Consider the following 25,973-nt stretch of genomic DNA (forward strand, 5'->3'; position numbering starts at 1 on the left):
TAGTTTTTGTAAACTTTATTGTGAAAAATCAAACAGACTGCTAAGATCAATATATATATTGATACAATGTTAATGGCCAGTAGTTCTGTTCAGCTGCAATTGTGATTCTTGAACAATGTTGTTGGAAGTCTGCAGTTCATTCAGCTCACGGGACAAAGATAGGTGACCAAAAAAAAAAAAAAAAAAAAAGAAAAAAACACTGCCCTCTCTGGAGTCCTCCTGATCATTACCTTGTGGTGTATAAAAAGAAAAGACTTCTTACTATAGAAGTGAAACAAGAAAACAAAAATTACAAAACTTTGGTCTGCTTCCCCTCACTGGCTGCTTCTCAAATTCATTTTGGCCACAGAGGGCAGAAGCAATCAGCTGTTTAAAAACTCCAACAACAAAAAAGTCTACAAAAACAGGTTAACCTCTCTCCTATTGAAGAAAAATAATATCAAAGTTGTCAAAATAGGAAAGTTAGCCCAGTGCTCACATTTTGTCAGTCACTTATATGGTAGCTGAACCTCTGCTCAAAAGGCACGTCAGCTGTTACCTCCCTTACTCTCACATCTTACATATACAATGAAAACAACAGAACAAACACACTGACCTTAAATACAGAGTTAATCAAAAACAAAAAAATTGGAAAACAACTAGACAAGTTTGAGCGTACTGTGTAACAGCGATAAACGACCTCCTTCATCGGATCGCTGACTAGCCCCTCCCCGTCTAATCCCTCCCCAGATCAAATGTTCTCTTCTCTTCTCAAAACCCAGACCTTCACTGCCCCAAAAACACCTACGCTCTATCTTTGTACTCTGCTCTCTGCAGCTTGTACTTGTGTGTGTGTGTAGGTATGTAATGCATATTGTGTGTGAGTAGTGGAGTGGTCGTCAGAGGCTGGTTGTTTTGAGACAGCAGTAAGTATTAGGAACTAAGGGCGTGCTAGTTTAGGTTCGTGCGCCTTCAGTGTCCCAACAGCATCCTTCACTGCGTGATAGATGATATTCTTCACCTGGGGAAAAAAACAACAGGGAAAGTATGTTTAACAAGGGACAGACATGGAAACAATCAACCCACTTAGACTGGGTATAGTTTGAAAATTGTCAGTACTTGTACAAACACAATACCTGAGATTCAGTTTGATAACCTAACCCTAACACTTTTATTTCAGTTCTTCAACCTCTAAAATATCATATGTGTCAGGTTTGCCTGCCTGTTAAATTATGAAGTAATGCTACAAAACAAAAAAACAATATAAATAAATGTCAATAAATAAATCAATAAATGATGAGTGGGTAAATATCCAACCATCATCATTTACGGTCAACAGAATGAAAGGTCTCAATAATTTTAAGATGTTAAGTCAAAAAAAGTATATGCGACAAAAGGACGACTGAATTTGTCAAAAACAGAAGATTTCTTCCCTATGACTGACAAGCCTGCACACATTCCAGACAAGCATTGAGTGCATTGTCCTTTCATGCTGCTGCACTCATGTGTCAGTACTGTATAAATTATATTGTTTGCGCTAGATTTACGTCGATTATTTTTTTTCAATTACTCGAAGAACCTATTAAACCGAGTCTGCACTAGAAACACACCGAGTAGAGTGCATACCCCTGCCAGGGCCCAACAACCCCCTTTAGTTCTATCAAGCCTAATTCAATATCAAATAAAACGTAAGTCTACTAGATTCATATTATTGTATATTGTATGTATAGTGTATATTGTATCCACATCAAGCTGTACTCACTCAGAGACTTAAGGTCACCAGATTTTTTTCAACAAGATCCATGCATTATTCCCAGAGAAATAAACAAAGATAACATTCAATGTGACACCCTTACTAAATGAGACGAAAGGCACACCAACCTGTAGCTTGTCTTCGTGGTTTGTGTGAGTAGTGGAGAGGTGTCTGAACTCCTGGGTCAGCCTGAAACAGTGCCTCACGTGCTCAGGAGACACAAAGTCCTCGGCCACCTTGATACAGCTGTACAGGTTGTGCACCTGGGAGGGAAAGAGCACAGAATGAATAAGCATGCAAGTGAAACAAGAAAAGACAAATGCATGAATGATTTCCAAATAAATAGACATGTACAGAAGGTTTTCTGTACACAAAAATAACACATCTGACCTGGTGTGGAGCTCCAGCAGGGATAAATACGGCATCTCCTAAGAACTGTACAATGGCCCAACCCTGAACGCCATATTCTTCATAGAGCCTGCGGCGGAGCAGCTGGTCCAGGTACCAGCTCTGGTCATGAATGGGGTCGTGGTCTGGAGGGTTCTCTTGACCCTGCTCCTCTCCCACCTGACACATATGCATAAACTATGGCATGATCTGACATGTATAAACAGGTATAGTAAACAAGGACACAGCTGAAGGAAATAATCTGGATTCAAAATATTCTGCTGCCATCAGGCCAAAGGTATTGCACCTTTCCTTTGATTCATCCCCGTCTTTGTAAACAAGGTCAAATTGTGTTACAACTACAGCCAATGACAATGCAGCTCAAGAGATCAGAGGCTTTTTTAGGCAGAAATGTAGTGGCTGCTGACCTTGCGGAGCAGTTCTCGGATCTTCTCAGCATCCTTGGCAGCGTAGATGTGCCAGAGAGCTCCAGGTTTCTCTTTTGCGTCGTACACCCTCCTCTTGGTCATTTCATCCACATCGCCCTCCTCAATGGTGGTCATGACCTCTGGACGACCAAACATAAGAAACAAAGCACACAAATACAAGACACCAAAGGGTCATGAGCAGTGCCTCTAAGATGACAAGATTTTACAGAGTTTCCTCTTCAGGGTTTGACCTGTAATTGTTGATGTAAACATTAGTCAAACATAGTTGTCTTTTCCTTCCTCCTTGATGACTCACTAAATGTATCATACTTGAGTCCAAAGGGTTCCAAGATCCATCTGCATTTCTCATCATCTGTGGCATTATACTTATATAACTGAATTTATGTAAATCCATCAAACTGTTTGGCAACAATGGCGAAAAGCTGTAGTTCTCAACTGGTGCCTAATGACCCAGTAGCTGCTCGCAAGTCTTTTACAAGTGGGCAGCAGGATTGTGAGCAATAAGAGTTCATAGCTATTCTGGAGTGCACGATTTTTCAGAGCTTCTCTTAAAATTGTGTTTGTTGCAGCATCATATGACTGTCATGACACAAACATCCCAAGCAGGAGTCCTGGGTGTTCATGTTTTCCCTAATGAACTCTGAAAAAGTTATCTAGCTAAGTACATGAATGCATTGTAGATTACTGAAAAATCAATTTTTTTTGAGAAATCAATGAAAATGGTTGAAAATTTCAATGATGTTTGAGTTGTGACTGAAGACAAATGTGGATCCTGTGGAAGGACCAGTTGACAACCACTGGGGCAAAGAAAAGGACGAGTTACAGACTACACAATCACATTCACTGTCACAATGTTCACATCCACAGCCTGAGGTTGATCATACAGAGCAGCTAACACTACCATTGGAAATATATACTTCTCATTTTAGTAACTGGTTATTCAGAGTTATCAGAAAGATGACACAGTGAAACAAACAAACACATCTCTGACAAATGTGTTTGCTTCTGTGGACCATGATCTTTTACCAGCTAAAAGGTTTTTTTATGCCAAGTGTTTCTCTTTGCTACATACCTATCCATGTGTATTTAGGGCTGTGCTATATATGGAATATATTAATATATCAATTAATGTTCAATATGGCAGGTGACCATATCATCATAATTTAGTTTTTAGTGTTGCTGGTCAGCTTCAAACCACACAGCTCCAAATCGACATTTGAATTGACTTCAGCCTGACTTGTAGCTGCCTAATAGCTTTATCACAGTCTCGACCAACTCTGCTATGAAGACTACAAGGAGATGGCTGTTGTAACATTATATAAACAAGGACTTCTTATTTCATTTCTGTGGCAGCAGCTCTCTCTCTCTCTTCTCTCTGACAGCAAGATAACACACACAACACAGCCCTAGCATCTCTCGCTACCTCACAGAGCCATCTTCTTCTTCTCACTCGTCTCTTTCAATCTGGCTGAAAAGCTCACGACAGGCTGAGGCATAATTCGGGTTTTGTTAGGGTGATGCGTCAGATTTTTGTAACGTTAATTTCAAATACTAAATAACACGTTTTCAGCTTTCTATTCCTCCAACAGATGTGGGATTACAGCAGGTGTATAATGTGTAGCACTGTCACTGCTGCATCCATTTTTTTTCTCTTCTGTAATTGTTTCATATTTATTTACTGCATTAGCCACTCAGTGAAGCTTTTAACCTATAGGTAAATTCAAGTATATGGCCAGTCTGACATAAAGTTCACGTCTAAAGCTATACCTATTTTAAATGCGACTGGTCCCTCCTCTGGCCTCAGCCAACTTTTGAGAATTGACAGTAGGCTCTTTTACAGAGACTTTTTATGACGACATAATTATCAGATATCGCAGCATAGTCTAAAATATCTACATGTTAACTCTATTGGCCAGGCCTCTGTGCATGCATTTAACCATAAAAAAGTGAGGTGTAAACTGACCCAATTTCTTATTATCTGGTCACTAACATGATTCCTTTACAGCCTTAAGTTCAGCTGCCAGGATTAATCAGTAAATGTCTGATTATTGGGATGTGAGTGTAAAATCCCCTGGTCGTAAGAAGAAAAGGGACTGGTGTGTGAGGACAGCATGCCTGTGGTCACACTGTTGGGTGTGTGTCAGTGTCACTCTGATGAGTGACAGGAAGCCAGCAAGGGAACAGGGAAGCCAATTCTAGATGCCCTTCATGGAAACTTTTCTCCCACAGTGTAAGAACCAGAGCACAGCTTGCCTAAGCTAACAGGAAAAGAAAAAACTCCCCATGCACTTATTATTTGTAATCTTCTGTGAACTCCATGTCAATTCATGGAATACATGTTTTTGCATTGAATGACTGCCAAACAGTACACATTTTAAGTCAACCCTGAAATCTATATAGAAGAAAATCAGAATCTCCAAAAAGGCAACAACAGGAATTTCAATGCCACCTGTTATTAAATTAAGGTGTTAATAAAGGTTTACATAGGAATGTGCAAACATACCACAGTAGAAACTAAAAGATTGGGTCCCTGTGCTCTGGCCCCTACTTTACAGATAATAACAGGAGGATGAGGGTTGGACATGGGAGAGTGAAGAAGGGGAGTTAGTCAAGAGGAAGGGCATGCTACTGAAGTGATACAATTGAAAGTCTACAGACCTTTGCGTCCAGACATATCTCCCTCTGTGAATGAGAAATTTTGTCACAATGTAAATGAGTGAGACCCACTGGAGGGTATTTTCATGGTCCCATTCAAGCCAATCAAAGCTAAAACATCACTAACTAAAGCGATAAAGTAAAGAGCATGGTGTTCTGAAACAGCTGTGAAAATATTCGTAAAGACTGTTCGGGAGGGATCAGCTAGATCAAGGACGAACGATTAATATTCTGTTCCTGAAATGACAACTTAAAAATGTGCATGTAATATTGTAAATAAAAAAGGTTTTTAGGTAGTAAAATTATTCTCAGTCAGTTTGAAAAAGAGTAGTGCTTTTGATAACATCTGATAATTCAATTAAGTGTGTACCTGACAAGTGTAATGTACGAAATGGATTTCAAATGTGAGTTAGAGCGAGAGTGAGAGAAAAAGGGAGACCAAAGGGATTTTTTGTTTAAGTCAACTGACCTTGCTCCTGGTCTCCCTCTCCTTGAGGGATGCCAACATACACCATGACATTGACAGCATCAGAGACATCCAGATGAAGGTTAGTGGTTCCCACCTTCCTGTCCTCAGACGAGGTTAAGCCTGAGTGAAAGAATTACATTGAGGGAGTGAAAGAGAGCTGATGAAGACAAATGAACAATGGAGGGAGGGGGAGAAAGAGATGTGCCAAACTCTGACAATCCTTCTCACCGTAAGCATTATACATCTTAGGTCCAAGGTCAGGACGCACGAAAAAGTTGGGCAGACGGGCAGCAAGGTTTAGACGACCATCTCTCTTTGTGTACTCGGGCAAGGGCAGGTTATCCATCAGATCGTCAAATCTGCCAAAAAAATCCCAAAGCTAACATCAGATGCGTATATTTTGTATCTTACAAGGTAAATAACTGGTTTTACCAAAATGAAGTACAAATCATCCAAGTACCAAGATGGATAAGTTAATGCTAACATTTATTATTTAAATTAGGTCAAGAGTTGTGTGTCCGATACCATAAATGTATACAACAGATTCCATATGTACCAGGTGCCTTGAAAATGGTGTGACTACAAAAGTTTCGATCTAATTTTTGCATGTGATAGTTATTAATCTTAATTGCATATTTAACTAGTTTGTATACTACAACTGCCTTAAATCTTTTTTATACATAATTAGTAGTATACACATTTGTAAATGACCTCCAGTGGGCAGCTTGGTTGGTGAGCAAAAATTCATTAGACACACAAGAAGTAACTTATTTCTCGGTTTCTCACCGTGTGGGCATCATGTCCCTGAAGTCTTCACCTGGAGGCCAATCCTTCAATTTCAACACCATGGGACTGCCCTCAGCATCTTGCAGTCGCTCTGCATTCAAAGAAAAAGAAAGTATTAGCTGCCATGTGTGCCTTCACACAGAAACAGTTACTTAAATGACAGAGTGGTAATCCAAACTAAAAATGAGAGTCATTTAGGACAAATAATTTAGGAACTCACTGGAGATGACCTGGAAGCCGTCCCAGAAGTCTCGCACCTTCACATCAGAGATGATAGCACAGTTTCTACAGTTGACCAGGTCAACATCCTGGTCTCCAAACTCCCTACTGAAGGCATCAGGCTGCCACAAATGACCTTTCAGGCGTTTCTCTATCCCTGACACCAACACAGGCTGGACAGAAAATCAAACAAAAGTCAGTGCCTTAAGTTTCCCATGGGAAGCAATCTTTATAATACAAATCATGATTCTTACTTGTCCCTGCTTCCAGCACTCTCTGAAGATCTTCCAGTTGTTGCTGTTGCTGGGATCCTGTAGGCAGAGGAGCCGTCCGTCACAGAGCCAGGAGTGTGAGGTATGTGGTTCCAAGACACTAAGGCCCATTACGCCGTCCTTGCGCCCCCCCAAGACACCAAGCTCGCCACCCTCAGAGTTTCCGGTCCTACGGCCTTCTGCCTTCTTGGTCTCCACAACTGAGGCAATGATGTGATCGAGGAAGTTTGGAAGGCTGCTCTTCAGCTTGTCACTCTGACAGATAAAAGACACATTTTGATTACTGAGTGTACTTCCGCTGACATCATTTTAAGTAAAAGTCTAATTAAATCAAAATAATTAAATATCTGGTTCATTACTTCTACAATAAATGATAAATGAGACAGTCTATGATCAATTTAGTAAAATCTAATCTTTTACTATTTCAATTATTCTTGTTGAAACTGCTTTAGCTGACTCACTGTATTTTGAACTTGGGATACTCTGACTAACTCACTTGCATTATTTCATATTTATTTATTTAAATAGCTAAAGGCGTGAAGCATAGTTTTCCTGTCTTTTATTCCCCTAAACTGTTCCATGTACAATGTTTTTTGGGCTGATAAAAGTCGTATACGTACGCCTGCTGAGGTAAAGACGGAGGGGAATGGTACCCCACTCTCTCCAGGGCCCTGGGGGAGTTTGCCTGGTCCGGAATTGAGCAGGTCTCGGAGACTGGATCCCTCAGGTTTGGACTGGGTCATGCTGGAGCCCAGTAACAGACTGTTAAATAGCTTAGGGCTGGAAGCAGAAGGCTTTGACAGGGCACTGAGTGAGTCCAGGCCAAAGGGAGGCCGGCTGTCCCGACTCATCATGGAGCGAAGTGAACCGGATTCTGTGAGGAAGATGGCAAGACGAATGCTGTAATGCAACTTCACCTTTAACATTGATTTGGACTTTCTCGTGCACTAACATTACAGTGACTCAGCAATTGCTCTTTCCCTCTTACCCTTGGTGTCATCCTTGGCTTTCTGTGTGGCCAAGTCTGCCAGCCAGTGCAGGGCAGAGCTGTTGCCCTCGCCTGAAGAGCGCGGCTCCTTGGCAGAGGACTGGCTGATGTTACAGGGGGAGGATGTACCACTAGTGGAGTTACTGGTACTGCCCACAGTTTCTCCTCCCCCACTGTCTGATGGTGCTGTTGTTTGCGTAGGTTCTGTTTTTATCGTTGATGTTTCTCCCTCTGATTTTGGAGTGGGGCCAATACCAGACGTTGCAGCTGCGAGGACACCGCCACTGCTTGTTGAAGACTGCCGAGAAAACATAACCAAAAATTAGAGCCATTGGGTTCAACACTTCCCATCATACAGAAATTCAGAACTAAGGAAAAAATAATGCTGCACAAAAGTACCTGTGAAATCCCATTAGGGGCACTAGGGCGCACTAGAGGCTTGGTGTGTCGACTGGCACAAGGGCAATTGGCCTTAATACCCCACTTTCCTCTGGCTGAGTGCACCATGTCCCCTATGTTGTAAAGAGCTAAAAGAAATAACATCGATCATTAAAGCTCTTACTGTTTCAATAAATTATCTTATTTTATACTTGATACTCGTGAGGAAGGAGCTGATAAATTTTGGATTCCATAATGTACTTTACCTGTCCCAGGTATGATCTGCGTAGGCATGAGGTTCTGGGGCTCATGAGGTTGGCCTTTGGCACACTTCAACCATGCGAAAACCTCATCCTCCGGACCTTCATCTACATCTGAGGGAAAGGACATATTGATCAATGCACCCAACATTAAAAGATCTCACTACACATTGACATGTTTTAATAATTGGAATAATATTATTGGAATAATAACCCTGTAGTGATACAGTTTGCTTTATAGACTTCTATCACCGTGATGACTCACCCTCCCTTGGCCTGTTCCTACGGAGCCGATAGCAATCCAGACAGACTCCAAAGCCACACTTGCGGCACACCCAGTGGATATTGAACAAGGTGGTCTCACACACATCACACATTTCTCTGACACCTCGTACAGCACGCTTCCATGCCACTTTCTCTGAAGGACCATTAAAAAAAGAAAATATCAGTATGTAGCATGTTTATGTAAACATATGCAGCACAAATTCATAAGACAAGATAAAACACAAACTGTGGAGAAAACATTGGCTCAGGTGAGGTCATTCAGATGTTTCTGTACTCACGGTGAGGCTCCACCATCATCATGGCCTCCTTCTCAGACATGACCAACTGACAGAACTGGTCTCCCACATTTGCCAGGATGTACTTGGATGTATCGAGGTCAAGGCCTTCTTGGACAGCTGGTGCAGGTAGCCACAGACCCATGGCCATGGAATCGCTCTGTTGAGGACTGAGGAAGCCTTCCACACGCAGCACACCTTTACGAGTGAAAGCCAACCTGGTAATGGGCAAAAAAAAGAGAATAAATTCAGTAACAAATAATTGTTGGCGAAGATTGCTTCGTCTATTCTGACAACTTTCCTTTCAGATGCAATGTGAGACACTGAGCGGCACAACCATATAAACGCTTACCTTCTGAAGTGGAAGAAACGACAGGCCACGTTTGGGTCATCATCATCATCGCTGTCTTCATCTGCAGTTCGATATTTACGGTAACGCTCCAGGCGGCACTCGCGGCACTTGTGCAAGTGAGGGGCCACATTTATGCAGGAACCATCCTGAAGAAAGGACTCACCAGACTGCTTCAGACGACGCACCTTGCTCTGGTCTTTTAGTACAGACTGGCCCACTGAAGGAGACAACTTGGGGTTAATTCCATTGCTTAGTTTGCCATCAAAAATGCTTCTTGGGTTTTAATGAGAGGACAATACCCACCTTTGAAAGGCTTGTTACGTGGTCGGCTCTTCGCAGCCCCTTGGACTTTAGATTTCTGCAACATGGCCCCATCCTTGGGAGGCTGTGGGGGTCCTCCTGGGACTTGGCCTTTGTCTGGGCCATCCTCATTGTCACTCAGGTCTGATAGGTCGCTGTTGCTGCTGGAGTCAGAGTCACGCTTAGAAGATTGGCCCCTTTCCTCCAGGGTAAACTTCTGGGACTGGTTTTGCTCAAAGGACACAGGGGCCTCCTCCATTCCACCAGGGCCAGTGCTTCCAAACATGGGGCAGCCCGAGGTGGATGAAGGCATCTCAGCAACTTCTTGCTCCCCCTTTGTCACAGTCCCTTCACTCTGTAACCTCTGTGATGAGGCTGGTGCTGGAGTGGAGGAAGAGCTGGGTGATGCGGCTGCTGAGAGGACTGGGAAAGAGGAAGACAGAATCCCCTTAGGTGGCTCTGCCATGGTGAACAGGTTTGGCTTAGTCTCCGAGGCCGGACCAAGGGTTTGTGGCTCAGCCCCACTGAGGCCAGCAAAGGAGGTGTGGGAGGTTTTGTCCCCATATGCCAAAAATGGATTAGCAGGTTCTTTGGAGGCCTGCAGAAAAAGGTTCTGGTGGCTATCTGAAGTATTAAAACCAGACTGTAGCCCTGAGCCCCCCACAGAAGTCCCATTATTACTGCTCTTCTTAGAAGTACTTTGAGCCCCAGAGGCAGCACCAATATTTAGACCAGAGCTTCTTCCTCCTACAGAGCTACCCATGCCCTGGAAGACCGACGATGATTTGTTGAGCACACCATTTCCAGTCGGATGGGTCTCAGGCACTTTGGGCTGCTCGGGCTTTTTCAGCCCTTCAGTGGAGGCTGCGGACTTGAAAAGGCTTGGGGGTTCTTTACTCAGGCTCTCTGACACGGCGGTGAAGTAATTTGTGTCCTTGGACTGGGTCTGACCAGCAGCTAGGCTCGGGCTGGAGCCAGAATTTTGGGTCATGCACTGAAAAAACAAGTTTTGGTCTTGCTGGGATTGAGACTCAGTCTTTGCTCCACCAAAGCCAAAGCCAAAGGGCCTCGGAGTGTCCTGGGAGGTTGTGGTAGTGGCAGGAGCTCCGTTAGTCTGAGAGGTAACTTCTCCAAATACAGAGGCAGTGGGCGCAGCCTGGGGCAGACGAAAGCCTGATGCAGTTTTAGATCCCTGAAAAACAAAACGATGTGATAAAGTTAAATGGCAGAAACCATATTGTGATCACTTGCAAAGGGATGTAATGGTATTGATGTTAAGCACCATATTGACCGACTTACCTCAGTCTGGCTTCCCCAGGCAGGGGCTTTAGGACTAAAACCCACAGAGGCAGAAAGTGCCACGCTTGGGCCGCTGTCATGTGACCAAGAAATGGTGACAGGCCCCGGGGAAACAAGAGCAGCTGTTTTGGAATAAGCTGACTGGGAGGCCTCCTCTCGGTCTGGTTGGGGGGATGGAGAGGCCTTAGGGGCTGGAGCTCCAGGGACCAGGCTTGGCATCTGGCCTAGTGAGGGGAAAGATGTGGTGGAGAAGGGAGAGGGGGCTGGTTTGAGGGGAGGAGGGGTGGGGGTGTGAGTTACAGCAGTGGTGGAGTCTGCTGCCCCTTGTGTCGAGATTGAGCGACCATTTTCTTTGACGTGGGCAGGATAACGCGGAGGAGTAGCATTTGATTGATCCATCTGGAGAGAGGAATTGTTGTTGGGGGATGACACTCTGCCCTGAGCAAAGGTTCCTTCTGAAGAGCTTCCGTTTTTAGTTGTGCTGCTGACTCTTTCGGCCGAGTCTCCAGCCCAGATCCCCATTCCTTCCACTGGAGATTTGTTGGAATCACCACAGTTTTGGCTGTCAGCTCCCGCATCTGCTGCTCCTTTAAAACGTTTCAAGTTCAAGTCATCCTCACCTTCGGAGGCAGTCCTGCGTCTGCGTCCACTGTCACCCTTCATTGTTTCATTGTCCTTCCTACGACGCCCATTCTTACCAAGCAAAAATGAGGGAATATGTGAGGAGGTAATTCTATTAATACACTATAAAAATGCCACTTAAGAGCTGAAAATACTTCACTTTAACAATACATACAGAACAGTGCAACCAATTACATAGTATAGTCAATTTATAATATGACAAACTTACCTCCTCCTCAGCCAGCATGACATGTATTACACGAGGATCAACCATCTGATTTTCTTTTCCCTGCAGCAAAAACAGAGCTTTTGAGTGACTTTGACAAAATGACCAGAATATATATAGCGAAACAAGAGCGTTATCTTAAGAATAGTTAATTTTAACAGATTTCTATGGTCAGCCTGATACTTATGATTACTACAGTGCAATGTTACTAATCTTCATAAAACATTTCATTTCCCTTTTTCACAACATATCGCGCTGCACTGACTCAACCACCGTATCTAGGTTTTTTTCCAGCTTTTGGTCATAACACATATTCATGCCGCCATGTAAAGTATAGCAATATTAGGTAGCTCTAATCCACCTCTAAGTTTACTTAATTTTACAACTTTCATTTACTCTTGACCTTTGCCCAATACAGAGGAATACACTAAACCAGTGGTTCTCAACCGGTGGGGGCGCGGACACTCTCCCGGGGGGGGGCGCGAGTAGGCTACAGGATGGGAGGAAAAAAAAAAAATCTGAAAAAATAAAATAAATCATGAAAATTCCCCCCATGTCGAAATGCAAGTGGTTGGACTATTATTATTTCTGGCGATGTTTTGTCAAAAGCGACTAGCTACAAATCTAGTGACTTTTACTGGTGTTATTGGAGACTTTTGTGGTGTTTGGAGACTCTGACTTGAAAGCACGTATGGCTCTGCAGTTACTGTGCTCAACGAGCAGCGGGTGCTGCCGTGAGTCCCTCCCCCGTCCAAAAGCACTCACAGGCGGTCAGTCTCTCAGTAGCCTCGCGCAGCAGTCCAGCCTGCAGTCAGAGCAGAGAGGAGACACACAGCACTCCGCGTCCAGGCTGCAGATGAATCGCTGATGCGCATGGCCGCCGCTGTTCCCGCCCCGGCGTACAGAGCGGGGTGTAAATGTACTGTATATTGCCAAATAGCCGGGTTTCAATTAACCGCAGGGTCCCCTCAAAACGCCAGGTGCAGGTGTATATTTTGATAAATAACCTACGGTTCCAAATAAATGCCGAGTCTAATTCATTTATTTATTTATTTATTTTTAATCAAGGAAGAAAACGTGACCACTGACATTGCACGTTTTTCGTCTTCGCCTTTTTCACATATTGTGCTGCTTTCTGTCAGTCAGTATCACATTGATGATCGCCATGGCTCCGGTGCAGCAAAAAAATAAAAAGTACGACTAGAAATTCAAACTTTCTGCTGTAAAATATGCAGAGGAAAACTCGGGAGAAGCCGCCGCTAGATGTTTCTCTGTCGACCCCAAGAGAGTGAGAGACTGGCGGAAAAATCAAACGGAGCTTCAGCGTCTGTCCGAGGAGGACAGCAACAGGGCCAGGCTGCCTGCTGGAGGGAGGAAGGCGGCCAGCGTGGAGCCTGAGATAAACATGCGGGAATGAGTTATCAGCAAACGGGCACGCCACGAGAGAGTGTCCCGCAAAATGATCAGGGCGATGGAGAAACAAATGTCCGCCACCGTGAGTGACAGCAGAGATGAGGAGTTTGCAGCGAGTGCTGGTTGGCTGACGACATGTTGAGGAGGGGGGGGGCCAACTGCAATAAACCAGCTTGGGGGGGGGCCCAGCTTGCAAAAGGTTGAGAACCCCTGCACTAAACAGTTCTCCTGACACACCCCTTGCCACTCTGCCTCCAATTCTCCACCAATGGTGATTACACAGAGCGAAGCATCTCCGCCTTAAAGACGAACCGCTGTGTAATTCACACAGAAAGCTGGCGCTGTGGCCCCTAAAGAGTCGTGACAGTACACGTCTTGATGATGACATCGGTGTGTTTTAAAGGGGTTTCCCCGGTGTCCCCCCATTAATCTAAACCTGCAGACAGTTTATAATCATATGGATGCTGTTATAATGTGCAGTGATTGAGATCCTGACCCACCAAACATCCTGGAAAGTGACAAAGTTACGTTTTTCACTCTAAATTACATAATTACATAATCACCATCTGTCTCACTCGTGGGGACGGAGGCTGTTTTCCAGGGGAAAGTTCATTGAAGTCTCGGCCTGGAGGGCTGATGGCCGCGGTAATTTATTTTCACCACAAACACTCGGTGAGTTAACGTTTTTGCCGGTGACAGACGCTGTTTTTCAGGCAGAAATGTGACGAAGAGTAGGTAGGACAGGCGGAAGAACAGACAGGAGTAAAGATGCATCTCCACGTACAGCTGTGGTATTTTTGTTGCCAAAGACAGTTACAGTTACTACGTTACTTTTGTTTGGTCATGTAACGTTGCTTTGTGGAAAGTTTGTCTTTATCAAGTTGAGTGAGGGACCTGTGCAGTTATCAGACAGCTGGACTGCCCCGGCTTATCTGTTCTCACTGGTTCGGTTCGCCAATAATACATCCCTGATACTAACTCCAGAGGCGGATCAGCGCCAAATTTCACCCCTCACCGCATCTGAAACTTTCACACAGAGGAGGATGCGGAGAATTGGTGCAGGATCCCCACATGCAAACGGCATAGGGGCTATTATCTAATGAAATATATATAAATATATATTCCAATTCCCTATTCTAAAGGGAGTGTTATTTACCTTATCTAAGGTAATCTCCATAATGTGCGAGATAGGATCGTGCTGTGAGACCAGTCCTGAAGCCCAGCACTCCTCAAACTCTGGCTGGTACACGCGAACCCTTCGTCCTTGAATAGTGTATGAACCTGTAGGCATTGACAGGAAGAGAAGTAGTTAGAGTTACATTCTGGCGGATTTAAATGAAACACATATGCTGAATGGATGGTGCACTAGATCTTATTCAAATAATGGCGTATTAGTTTTGTTTGAGGAGTGAAAGCATCACCACAAATAGCTGAGCAGAATCACAAAAAACTTAAGCAGCATCATGGCAACACAGGGCTACAAATAGCCACAGTCCACATTTTCACAGTGATACCTTCTGCATCAGCCTCAGGTGTTAGTTGGTAAGTGAGCAACGTTAACTGAAATGTCTATTTAAACAATACTACTTTATGTTGTTCAGATTGTTAAACTTGCTTAAATATTGAATTTACAAACCTAATCTTTATCATAACAAGGATCAACAACTGGCGGGGGATATTTCGGTATTTTTTCAGAATCAAAATTCCTTTATTTGTCCTGCAAACTGGGATATTTCTGTGTCACAGCAGTTAGCGGACAGCAGTATTACAATAAACAATACTAGTAAAAAATAAAAAAATATAATACAAAGGTAAGAAATAGAATAGACTTGTATATACATAATATTGTACAATATGAACAGTGTAATTATATACTGTGTGGCAGTGTATTGTTATTAATAAATAGTAAATATGGGTATGGAAAATTGCCCAGGTAGTGCAAATCCTGGTTTCAAAAGGATTACCAAAGATTATCTTTATATCAAATGGGCACATGTGCTCATTTGCAGGCTAACAATTTTATTTTGGATGACTACTAAAATGTGTTTACATGCTTTAATGCTCAAAAAGCAGTGTTCTCATAATGTCCAGTGCTGCAGCTCTGTATTGGCCCTCTGTCTTTAACTTTCAAGATCTTCACCATGTACAAACACATACAAAACTGAATGGAAGGAGATGGAGAAAAGAATAAAGCATTCTATCCCATTTTTTCCCAATCTTAAGCATGAGATCATTGTATCTACAAACCTTACATACACATGTATCCGTTTTATGTCTGGTTAGATACTGCATTATAGAGTATATTATTCAGATGCTGTAAGATTATTCCAAAAATAGTTCAGAAGTAAATAATACTATACAAGATGTGTAGCCCAAACAGTTTGTGGACATAAAAGCACTAAATAAAATCACTCTCTTCATTTCATCTAATGCACATCAACAACTCAACAAGAACCAGGCTCAAAAATTATATAGTGCATTAAACTGCGTCTATGTATTAAGTTGGTGCTGCAGCACAATTTGACCATGAAACTCTGAGCCAAGTATCAGTACGAAAAAATGTGTTCCCTCTGTTGCATATTGTGTCTTCGCTATGTCTCATCAACATTTTCTCCGTAATAATTTACAGTGACTGTTTTAGTGCATCTGTATTATACCTTTACTGTTTAACATTGTATTTCATCTACATTTTGAATTTCAAATGGACATTAACTTCAAGGTTGCTAATTTGAGCAGGTGCCCTAAATAAAAACATCATACGGTAAACACAGAGGGGTAGTAAAAACATCATAAAACCTGGTGAAGGCTGAGTCCTACCCTTCCTGAAGATCTCCTGCAGTTCAAAGTCAGTGTGCCAGCTGGAGATGGCAGCCTGCAGGGAGGGCTGATCCAACAGCAGAGGGTGTCTTAAGTCTTTATCAACCTGCACAAGGACACAAATCACACTGTCCTTGAATTGTGATACTAGTGCAGCATGGATGTGAAACAGAAACATGTGAAACTGCACACTAGAATATCACAGAAACTGTTGCTGTTGTTATTACATTTGTCTATTATTTTGTTTTACAATTACAGAACAAAAAACAAAAGCGCAGTGGGATTAAATTAACAATTAATCAAATTAGAGAACCATAAAATATGTTTGGTAATTTCTGATGAATGTGATAAATAGTTTATTACGAAGTAACTGGTTTCAAAACTCGTAATTTTTGCACTCATCACTTCTAAATGATTAACAAACAATGTAAAACAATTGTACATACCTCAAACCTCTGGACAGTTTTGTTATCAGCCAGGAATTCAAAATTCTTGCTTCCAAAATACTCCACAGGAACCAATGTTCCTAATCCGACTCTGTCTACCAGGGAGCGGAAGACCTGAAGAAAAGGACACTGTGTTAAAAAAATTCTACTGCAGGGAGGCAACAGGAAAGAGCTGAATTTTCTAAGTGATACTTAAGCCATCTGGGCTATGTTTACACCATCAATGATTCTTAGACCAGGATGCCAGACCCAAACATAGCGCCTATTTAATCGAATAAGAATTGCCCTCCTGGCGCATAGGCAAAAATAATTTCCAACTTTAGGAGTGTTTTTCAAGCTTGCTTCACCTGCAAATTCCTGCTCTGCCCATGGACTTTACATTGTGTTGACAATGTAGGTTATCAAATCTCTTTCCTCCACTCAAGTAAAGTTTTAAAGTATAATTCCTTCCTGGATGAAAGAATTATAATATCTAAGTCATAACTGACCTTGTTTGCAGTTTGAGATGTCCTTTGACAGAAAGATCCTTTATAATGGCGATGTATGGGGAAATTGCTTTTTGGGTTGCAGGTAAATTTATGGACACTGGGCAAAACTAGAAGCAAGGCTGAGCAGTAGGAGTGGGGAAAATAATCGATTCTTAGATGAATCGCGATTCGGAAGTGGCTGATTCTGAATCGATTCACAAAGGCACACAAGGCGGAACTCAGAAGTGCGGAAGTGCAGCGCCCGGACAGTTGACGGCGTGCACACAACAAAAAACATGGGATGTGTCGTGAATGTCTGTACTCACAAACAACTCATGGGTGGAATGTCTGAGGCATTTGTTCACGCCGAGCGGCTCGAGAGCAGTGTGGAGACCGCTGTTAGCTGTGGCGTTGAGTGCGCAGCGTCCAGGTTAACTTGCGACACCTGTAACTAACTATCAGGTATTTCTGTCATTCCGTCGTGCGTTCAAATGGTTACTTAAAGCCATCGTTCCCAGCCGCATACATCGTTATTAAGCTGAATCCAAGTCGATGTGAAAACTGTACACTGTCAAACAGCCCGCACAGTATGTTGAAATCCAGCCCGAACTCAGCGTGAGGTCAGTCAGCTGTGGCAAATTGTGAGATGTCCAGATCAACCTGTGATACAAACACCTGTATCGACCGTCGACCAGCTGCAGCTGTATTAATGTACTACATGTGTGCTGCTACAGGAACACTTTTCTTTTCCTTTTGGTTATTTGCAAAGCTGGATGTTTGCTAACAAATATAACCTTCCAGTTGACTTGCCACATTTCTTTCATTTGTTTTATTAATTAAATATATTGGAAGTAAATTAAGTATGGATAATTACAAATACTTTGCTTTGAAAGTACCAAGTAGTCACACAGTGAGAAAAAAATAGGAAGTGATTAGCAAACTCAGATTTTATTTATTTATTTTTTCAAATCATGCATGGAAATAAAAAACTTGCTGCATCGAGAATCAATTTACAATCGAATCGTTGACCTCTGAATCGGAATCGAATCGAATCGAATCGTGAGGTGCCAAGAGATTTCCACCCCTACTGAGCAGCGCAATTGTATCCAGATCTAAATAATACATTCATGGCTACACACCACAGGTCTTGGTGCCTTAAACTTTGTAGTCATTATAAATTGATAATACTGGATTCTCTCGTTCGGCTCATATAATCACATGACCTTATACAATGGCCATCGGTTTTGAGCACAAACAAGACAGAAACAAATATTCGAGCTGGAAGCTTAGTTGGAGTTCAACTGGGGTAACAGGTTCTATGAGCCCAGCCTAGGTGTGGAGGGTGGGCCTGGGCAGTGAAAGGTACCTGTAGCCCATTTAAGGGTCGTCCAAGTTGATACTAGAGTGTGGGAAAAGTGCAATTTTTATTTTGAAATGACTCTAAGGGGCCTACTGAAAACAGAAAAATACACACACAGGAGAAGCTATCTTCTCAAAAATATGTTAAATGTTGTGAGAAACGAAAGGGTGAGAAACAAAAAACACTAAGTGAACAGAATATAGAGTTAATACATAGAAACAGTGTAATGAAATGTTGAAATGAAACGGGCTTGTTAATGACTTAACAATGTTCAGTGTCCAAACTTGAGAATAATAATCAATCTAAAAGCTGAATTGAACAAAACCATAGCTGCCATAGGTTTAACCCTATTTGGCAGCAGTGGTTAGCCTTCTAAAAAACCACCATTGGTTCTGATTTAGTTACGCTAAATCTAGGCATGATATGGACTACCCTGCTTTCCACTGTGTAACTGGGCACTTACCAGAGCAGGCCAGACTGTGGCCGATGCTGGGGCTCCAGTAGGCCCAGTGCCATCACCCCGATTGGCCCAAACAATGGAGTCTTCCACCAACACGGCTTTCACCCCCTCATCATACACCTGCACCCAAGAACACCGCTGCGAAGCATTCTCAAACTCCACAAATACCTGCAGTTAGAAAAAGAGAGAGAGCCAGAGCATAAACATCACACTGACATCAGATGGTTAATATAAAACGGCTATGCTATCTGCACTAGACTGCTACCTAAGGAGCTGACCAGCATTCATCAGCTCTGAGTTTTGTGCAACTATAACAGGTTGATTCATTAAAAAATTCAGTTTGAGGTGGAAATATGTGTGAAATAAGATTTTCTGGTAACCTAACATATAAAAAAAAGACTGATGCAAGTGGACTGGCAGGATACCATCTGCCAGTGTGTACAGCAACACAGAGCCTCTTCAGTGGACAAGAGCTCATTATACACTCAATCAGTTAAATTACTGTGATTTAGTCCTGATTAAAATGAGAATACTCAAAAAGGAACATTTCCAGTCTGTTTGGTGTACATCATCACTTTGTAAACCTTTCATGCTGTATCATTTATAATGATAAATATATATAAATAGATATAATCTGCACACAGCAGGTTTTTTATGGTGGCCCTGAGAGCTCACAGCACTGCAACTTAAGAAAATACACGCAAAAAGACAAAACACAAGCAAATTAAGAAAACATCAATTTGACAACACATGCACAGCATTTAGAAAACGCTCTGCAAAGACCACAACGCAACACAGCGATGCAAAAAGACCGAAACACAACGTTAGTGTTTCCAGGACACTTAAAAGTGATGCACACGTCCGGACACGCTTGTTGTTGACGCAGATTTTGATTTACACCACTATTAAGGTTCTCTTTTCGTCAGTGGCGTTGGAAAATTAGATAAAAAGTAAGTGTTTTTCATTTATTTTAACATTGCGATCGCATGATTTAAACTATTGTTAGCCTTTTGCTTGTAATTAGCGATAGTTTAACAGCAGATCACTGCAATAGGCCAATATTATATTATATTATATTATATATCATATTAAATCCGCGTCAACAACAAGCGTGTCCGGACGCGTGCATCACTTTTAAGTTTCCTCTGGAAACACTTCCTATGTTTTGCGGTCTATTTGCATCGCTTTTTTCTAATGTGTTGCTTTGTGGTCTTTGCATTGTTTATTTTCTAATGTGTTGTGTTGTGGTCTTTGCATCGCTTTTTTCTAATGTGTTGTGGTCTTTGCAGTGCATTTTCTAAATGCTGCGCATGTGTTGTCAAATTCATGAAGATGTTTTCTTAATTTGCTTGTGTTTCGCCTTTTTGCATGTGTTTTCTTATGTTGCAGTGCTGTGAGCTCTCAGGGCCACCGTAGGTTTGCATGTGTTCCTCTTATAACATGACAATACACAACCTTGTCTTGTGCACATTTAAGTACTACACAGTGGCCCTGTTCTGTTAAAGCAAAAGCTCGACAACACACTTCACTTTATGGGGAACTAGTGTCGAAATCTGTCTAAACTCATGAGGTCTGCTTGCCAACCATCAGTTATCCCGCTGCCTTGGTTTAAAGAAAAAAAAGATGATAAATTTGCTTAAAATGAAAGAAAAAGCCTTATGGATGTTGGTATCAAACATAGTTTGCAACGTGAGCACTGTATTTCTACCTTTTACCTCACCATTGTCACAATGAGAGATACAATAGCCGTCACCATGGTAAGTCTGCATAGTTGTGAAATCCTGTCTAGTATTGCCAACCATTATGCAGTGTTTTGGTGCCCAGTAAGTCTTTAAACCCATTAATTGGTTACTAAAAACTGGACATCGTGGGTCATATTGCAGTGTCTCACAGTACCTTTAACATTGTATTGTATTAATACCTAGTTAATATCCAAGTATAGAGGTTCAGAACTTGAATTTCTTCTCCAAAACTAAATACATTTCTTTAAATAAATGACCACTGGAAAGGTTGCCCTTGCATAAAGGGCTGTCTAAACAGTAAAATGACACAACTATTTTATAAATTGGTGCTGCATGACCTGTAGACTGCAGTCCTTACAGTCAGAGAGTGGGGGTCTCTGGGTGCAAAGTAGAGAGATGTTTACCAGAGTTCATTTGCATGAACTAGCAGCACTGTAGTGACACAAAGCTGGTTGAAAATCAGCAAAGTTCCCCTTTAAGTGATTTGTTCAACAGTATGCAAGTTATGCATCATCTCCTCTGTGTCAAAATAACAGGGTAAAACTGGTATGCACTGATGCACAATGGATGATCCAATAGAACAATGGCATTAAGTAACTTTGACAACAGCTGGGCTCCCTCTATTCATGCTCTATGAAATTAGGCCCATGGACTTTTATCACACCTGCTGAAGACAACATGACACAGTCGTTAAGTGAATAGTGAAGGTTTATTACTTTGTTGAATGTTGAGAAGTGAAACCATTCAGACACAGCTAAACATTTCACATAAGCTGTTGAATTTAACAGAGCAAGCTGTGAGAACCCGACCGTACTGTTATCAGTCTGACTCCCCCATTCGCCCCTTCTAGTCAAATCAGACTGCGTTTTCTGTCTTGTCCAAAATGCAAGTTTGAAAATGAAGTTTGTAGTGCTCACAGCACTGTCAGTTTACATTTCAAATATTAAACAGCAACATCACACAGTTTCCACAAACAGGGTGCCTATTCTGTATAAGCCACAGACCTCCAAGTGAATAGTTTTAATAGAGATAATTTCTTGAGTAGACAATAAATATGTTTGTGAAAACTGTTCACAAAAAGGTCTGGGGTTTATGAAGATTAAGAACACTGTTTGTATTAAGACACATTGCTGTTGATTTTTATGTCTGTTTTTATAGCTCTGACCACCACTTTTCTTCGTATTGGGCTGGCAGCAGAACTCTCAGAAACAGTTATCTCAAAACCTTAGCAAGTAAAACTGAAAATACCTTCTTAGCTAGACAACATCAGCGGTGTCAAAGCAGCTACTACTCAAGGCACCAGTCTTAGAAGCCAGTGTTTTTGATGTCAGATGTCAGTTTAAGTGACTGGTGAGATTCAAAATTCTTATCTCTGGTCAAAACAACTAACACAGCCAATCACTGCTATCTCTAAGGAAGTACACACTCAGTGTTTCCCCATATGCACCTTGCAGCAGCGGACCACCACTGCTGAAATATGACCACCACTGCTGATTTAAAAAAAAAAATTTTAACGAGGAGAGAGGAAAGGTGGAGAGTGGGCTCAGTCTTGCCTCTTAAGAAACTAACGTTATATCATTTTGCGCTATGGACGCTTGGCAACTTTCACTGTCATTGTCTCTATACCGTTACCAGTTGATACAGGTGATGCACCGCGCTAATCTCCACTATTCCGTGCCGTGATGTGCCGTCTCTCAGCATACACCACAACGGAGGTAACATTAGCGCCAGGTTTGGAGAAGGTGCAACGAGAAACTTTGAGTTTACTTTATAATGTCGGCACAACGATTTTAACAAGGCCCGGGTAGATGTCGACCATGAAGCAAGCAACACTGATCACGGATTCAGGATTATCATTCGGGGTAGATGGAATTGTGCAGAGTTCACAAGTGAGGACTACGACTTTGAGTGGCGTTCCAGTGTACTTTTTCTAGTAGTATCCCAAGTAATGTGGTGAACCTTGTGGTGAAACCTACTAGTAAAAATCCAGATGACACCTTAAGTCACAATACTGTATGGATGTATATGGTTTATCAACAAGCTCTTTAAAATGTAATGTTAAAACTTCCTCCATAAATTTTCACAGGCCACTGAATCTAGACTCCCAACTGAAAGGAAAAAAAAAAAGAGTGAACTGAGAGACCACAGATGTCATGCTGTTGTAAGTCTTGCAGGGTTACCAATTTTTATTCATAAAACCCAAACATTTCCAGTATCACGGATGTAACTTTGGCTATTAACACTTTTTCACAGAATTAGCCATATCCCCGAAACTTTCCTGGTTCAAAAATGTCTAGCTGTTAGCAATGCCAGTAGCCAGTTGATTATCATCATTTTTGCACAGTGTTACTTGTGAGGTTGTTTAGACACGTCATTCATGAGAAAGCTGCAAGCATCAATAAAGAAGGGCCAATCAATCAGCAATGCACTAGACCATTATGATAAAAATCCACAACATGGTTGCATTAAATATCTTGATACAAGATACAAAAATAATGGTAGGGCAGAAGATAAAACATTCTGCCACTGGAAATAAAGAAATCGATTAATGTTTTTATCATTGATGGATCTCATCTATCAGTAGCCTAAATATCTCTTTAGGTAAATGCACACCTCAGAGAGACCCAGACCTGTTCTAGTAAAAAGATTTAAGTACACATTAGTACACTCTCATTTTATAGAAAAATGAAAACTGTAATCATTTTGTAGTAGTAGTAAGAAACCCAAAATCCAGCAAGAGAACAATCACCCATTATTTTCATTTAAAAAGCATAGTGTTGTAGTACTCGAGATTGGTCTTGGTCCCTAGACCACTTTTTGAAGGTCTAGGTCTAGTCTCGATCTCAGATCAGGAGGACTCTGGATTTTATTTCCAAGAGCAGTTAAGACCGCAGCTGCTGGGATATGATTGTATTCAATTGTTATTGTTTGCAACATACTGTACTTAATGATGGTTTCTGTAGGAAGGAAAGACTCACCCAGAAAACCTAATGCATGTAACAAAATATTGTACTGTGTTACATTAATGGCAAAACATGGAAAGAGGGGGGTTGAATAAAATGGTTAAGTTGCCTTCAGCTCCTTTGTGTTTGTATTTGGTTGGTTCATAATCATACAATAGCCAAAGTGTACAAATATTGTACATTATTATGTTTAAATGTATATATGAGTCTATTCCATTTCTTACCATTTTATTAAATCGTTTATTTTTTACTATTACTATTAATATTTATTACTGTCGATAGGCTGCTGTGGCAAAGACATTAATGAAATGTCATTAATCCTCACTCCACATAGTTTTCAACTAACGTTAGTTTAATCATGGGAATCACCGTTTTAATAACTTTTACCTTTGCATACCCAAAATGCTTTAAAAGCACTTTGTTTATCTCAATAAATACTTTTTTATAGTAACTAGACAACTGCCAACTGCTCTAAAAACTCGATTTTGGCTACGAAGCGTTTGCCATTATGTAGGTCACCCACCACCACCCCCCCACCCCAAATTCTTTACAAATCTCACTTAAAGGGGTCCCTGCGATTTAGCAGCCCTGCACAGATTAGTCTAAACGTAGCTCGGGAAGACTGACATCCTTCAGTTCGAACAGTTTATTACATTTACAAACTTGAATGTTGGTCCGAACATTTTAGTTTGAACTCCACAGTTAAGTGGAAGGAATTCCTAGTTCACCCTCATATGAACTTGTGAGGCCTTTAACTGGACTCACGTTCGCTAACGATGGCAGCTGACAAGCTAACGCTGTATGTCCACTGCTTCTGTCAGCGATTTGTTTCAGCGACTGTATCGTGATCGTCTAATTAGCGTTGACCCACTTGTACTTTCCGGCTGATTGCTGCGTGCTTACGATAAACATCGCTGGAACTGAATGTCAGTCGTTCAAAACCTAAAAAAAAAAGCGAACAAAGCAAAGGCCAGAAAATCCCCGGCCTCGAGTTTAGCTTCGCCTCGCTGCCTGCGACTTGTTACGTTAGCTTGCTAATATATAGGTAAATGGGCTAACGGTTAACTGCCAACAAATGCAGAATTGTTGACGGTTAGAAACGAGTTCAGTGAGCTGAAAAAGCAGATAACATAGCCGACAAGTGTTTTGTTAATCAAATGGTGTGTATTAAGCTACGCAGTTGGTCTTGTATGTAAACACTGACCGTCAGCCCTGCAGCGGTGGATGTTGTTGTCGCCTCTCCTCCGCTAACCTCCGGCGCGGCCAGGCCGATAACGCTCACTGCCTGCACCGTCCCCCGGAGCCAGTCCCGGGCCCAGGCAGCCTTCTCCGGCTCGGAACCATTTGCGGACCTGCCCTCGTCGAGGAGCAAAAGCAGACGCTTCCCTATCAATTCGAGAGAGTCCCCCATGGTTTGCTCGCAAGCTAGCTGCCTTCAGTGAGCCACCATGAACAGTGTACGTTAACTTCTCCGCTTGGGATGGGAACTCAAGAATGGAGACAACAAGCAGAAGAAAGCTGGAAGCGACTTCGTTCTATGTGTTAGTGCACAAGAGAGCCCACTTCAGCCGATGCACCCGGGGGCACGCAGCAGCGGAACGAGTCACGCCAGGAATTCACACAGTCGAGATGTTATTGTCCTCGATGCTAACGCGACTATCCTGCTCTGTCCGCCATTGAGTCCTGCAACAATCAAACGCACTCCTCGTCGACAGGCAGCACTGCGGAGACACCAGGCGAGAGTGTGAGAACAGCGGCCTCTAGCGACACGCCTGGGAATCAGGTTAGTGACTACACACTGGAGTTTTCAGGGTTTCCGCAGTGTTGAAGCAGAGCTGGACAACCTCGCCCTAAAATAAAGACGTAAAAAAGTTAAATCTATTCTTTAATGCATTATTTCTATTAAAGAGGAACCAGTAGCTTAACGGTTTTTGAAGCATATTAAACAGATGTTTAGTGGTTCAAAAAAAATCACAATAGTAATTTATTTTTTACATAACATAACCAATATTTTAATAATTATTCCTAAAATTGGATGTTACAGTTTGGAAATATACAATTTTAATTTCCATGCTGCAATTTCTCATTTCCTCCAATATACTCCTATATTGTTTTTATCTGCAGTAATCTAATATTTTTCCAAATTTCATATAATTGATTTATAAAGTTTTTGTTTAGGCCATCATCCATCAGATAAATTGATCATGAGATGAGATGCCCCACAATACAGAGGGCTCACCTCCTGGAGAAATCTCTGTTGGAAACTCGGTGTCTAATCCCAGATCTTTAAAAATGTACAAAAAAAACATTACCATGGTAAAAATTTAACTTTTGCAGTACTACCTGCAGAAA

At 42.0% G+C, this 25,973-nt stretch overlaps 1 protein-coding gene and 1 long non-coding RNA gene across 5 annotated transcripts in view; one reads left to right on the forward strand and one right to left on the reverse strand.

Annotated features, from left to right (window-relative positions):
• kdm3b (lysine (K)-specific demethylase 3B) lies at nt 1-25,315 on the reverse strand. Of its 4 annotated transcripts, none has more exons than XM_030395884.1 (25): nt 24,826-25,314; nt 18,920-19,084; nt 16,630-16,743; nt 16,163-16,289; nt 14,523-14,647; nt 11,957-12,016; nt 11,107-11,799; nt 9,811-10,999; nt 9,508-9,724; nt 9,159-9,373; nt 8,861-9,013; nt 8,602-8,709; nt 8,357-8,484; nt 7,958-8,255; nt 7,590-7,843; nt 6,952-7,224; nt 6,699-6,870; nt 6,479-6,569; nt 5,921-6,051; nt 5,693-5,812; nt 5,227-5,250; nt 2,548-2,687; nt 2,123-2,299; nt 1,861-1,995; nt 1-1,000 (listed from the first exon to the last, which is right to left on the reverse strand). In XM_030395884.1, exons 1-25 carry the CDS (start codon nt 25,030-25,032, stop codon nt 920-922), a joined length of 5,397 nt encoding a protein of 1,798 aa, XP_030251744.1. In that variant the 5' UTR covers nt 25,033-25,314; the 3' UTR covers nt 1-919. The 4 variants fall into 4 exon arrangements, with proteins under 4 accessions (XP_030251744.1, XP_030251745.1, XP_030251746.1 ...); XM_030395885.1 differs by having other exon boundaries at nt 16,184-16,289; nt 24,826-25,032; XM_030395886.1 differs by lacking the exon at nt 5,227-5,250 and having other exon boundaries at nt 24,826-25,315.
• LOC115568542 (uncharacterized) overlaps nt 25,269-25,973 on the forward strand; it is a 19,626-nt gene continuing 18,921 nt past the window's right edge. Inside the window, exon 1 of the long non-coding RNA XR_003981422.1 lies at nt 25,269-25,404. This is a non-coding gene — a long non-coding RNA (uncharacterized LOC115568542). The remainder of the gene's footprint in view (nt 25,405-25,973) is intronic.

This window comes from Sparus aurata, chromosome 18 (genome assembly GCF_900880675.1).
Source record: "Sparus aurata chromosome 18, fSpaAur1.1, whole genome shotgun sequence".
NCBI classification, from domain to species: domain Eukaryota; kingdom Metazoa; phylum Chordata; class Actinopteri; order Spariformes; family Sparidae; genus Sparus; species Sparus aurata.

Excerpts from the sequence above, each read along its gene's own strand:
- kdm3b (XM_030395884.1), bottom strand. The coding sequence starts at position 25,032 with ATGGGGGACTCTCTCGAATTGATAGGGAAGCGTCTGCTTTTGCTCCTC. Across the intron at positions 7,844-7,957 it reads AGCCAAGGATGACACCAAGG|AATCCGGTTCACTTCGCTCC; the intron begins GTAAGAGGGAAA and ends TCTTCCTCACAG. Across the intron at positions 1,996-2,122 it reads CTGCTGGAGCTCCACACCAG|GTGCACAACCTGTACAGCTG; the intron begins GTCAGATGTGTT and ends TTTCCCTCCCAG.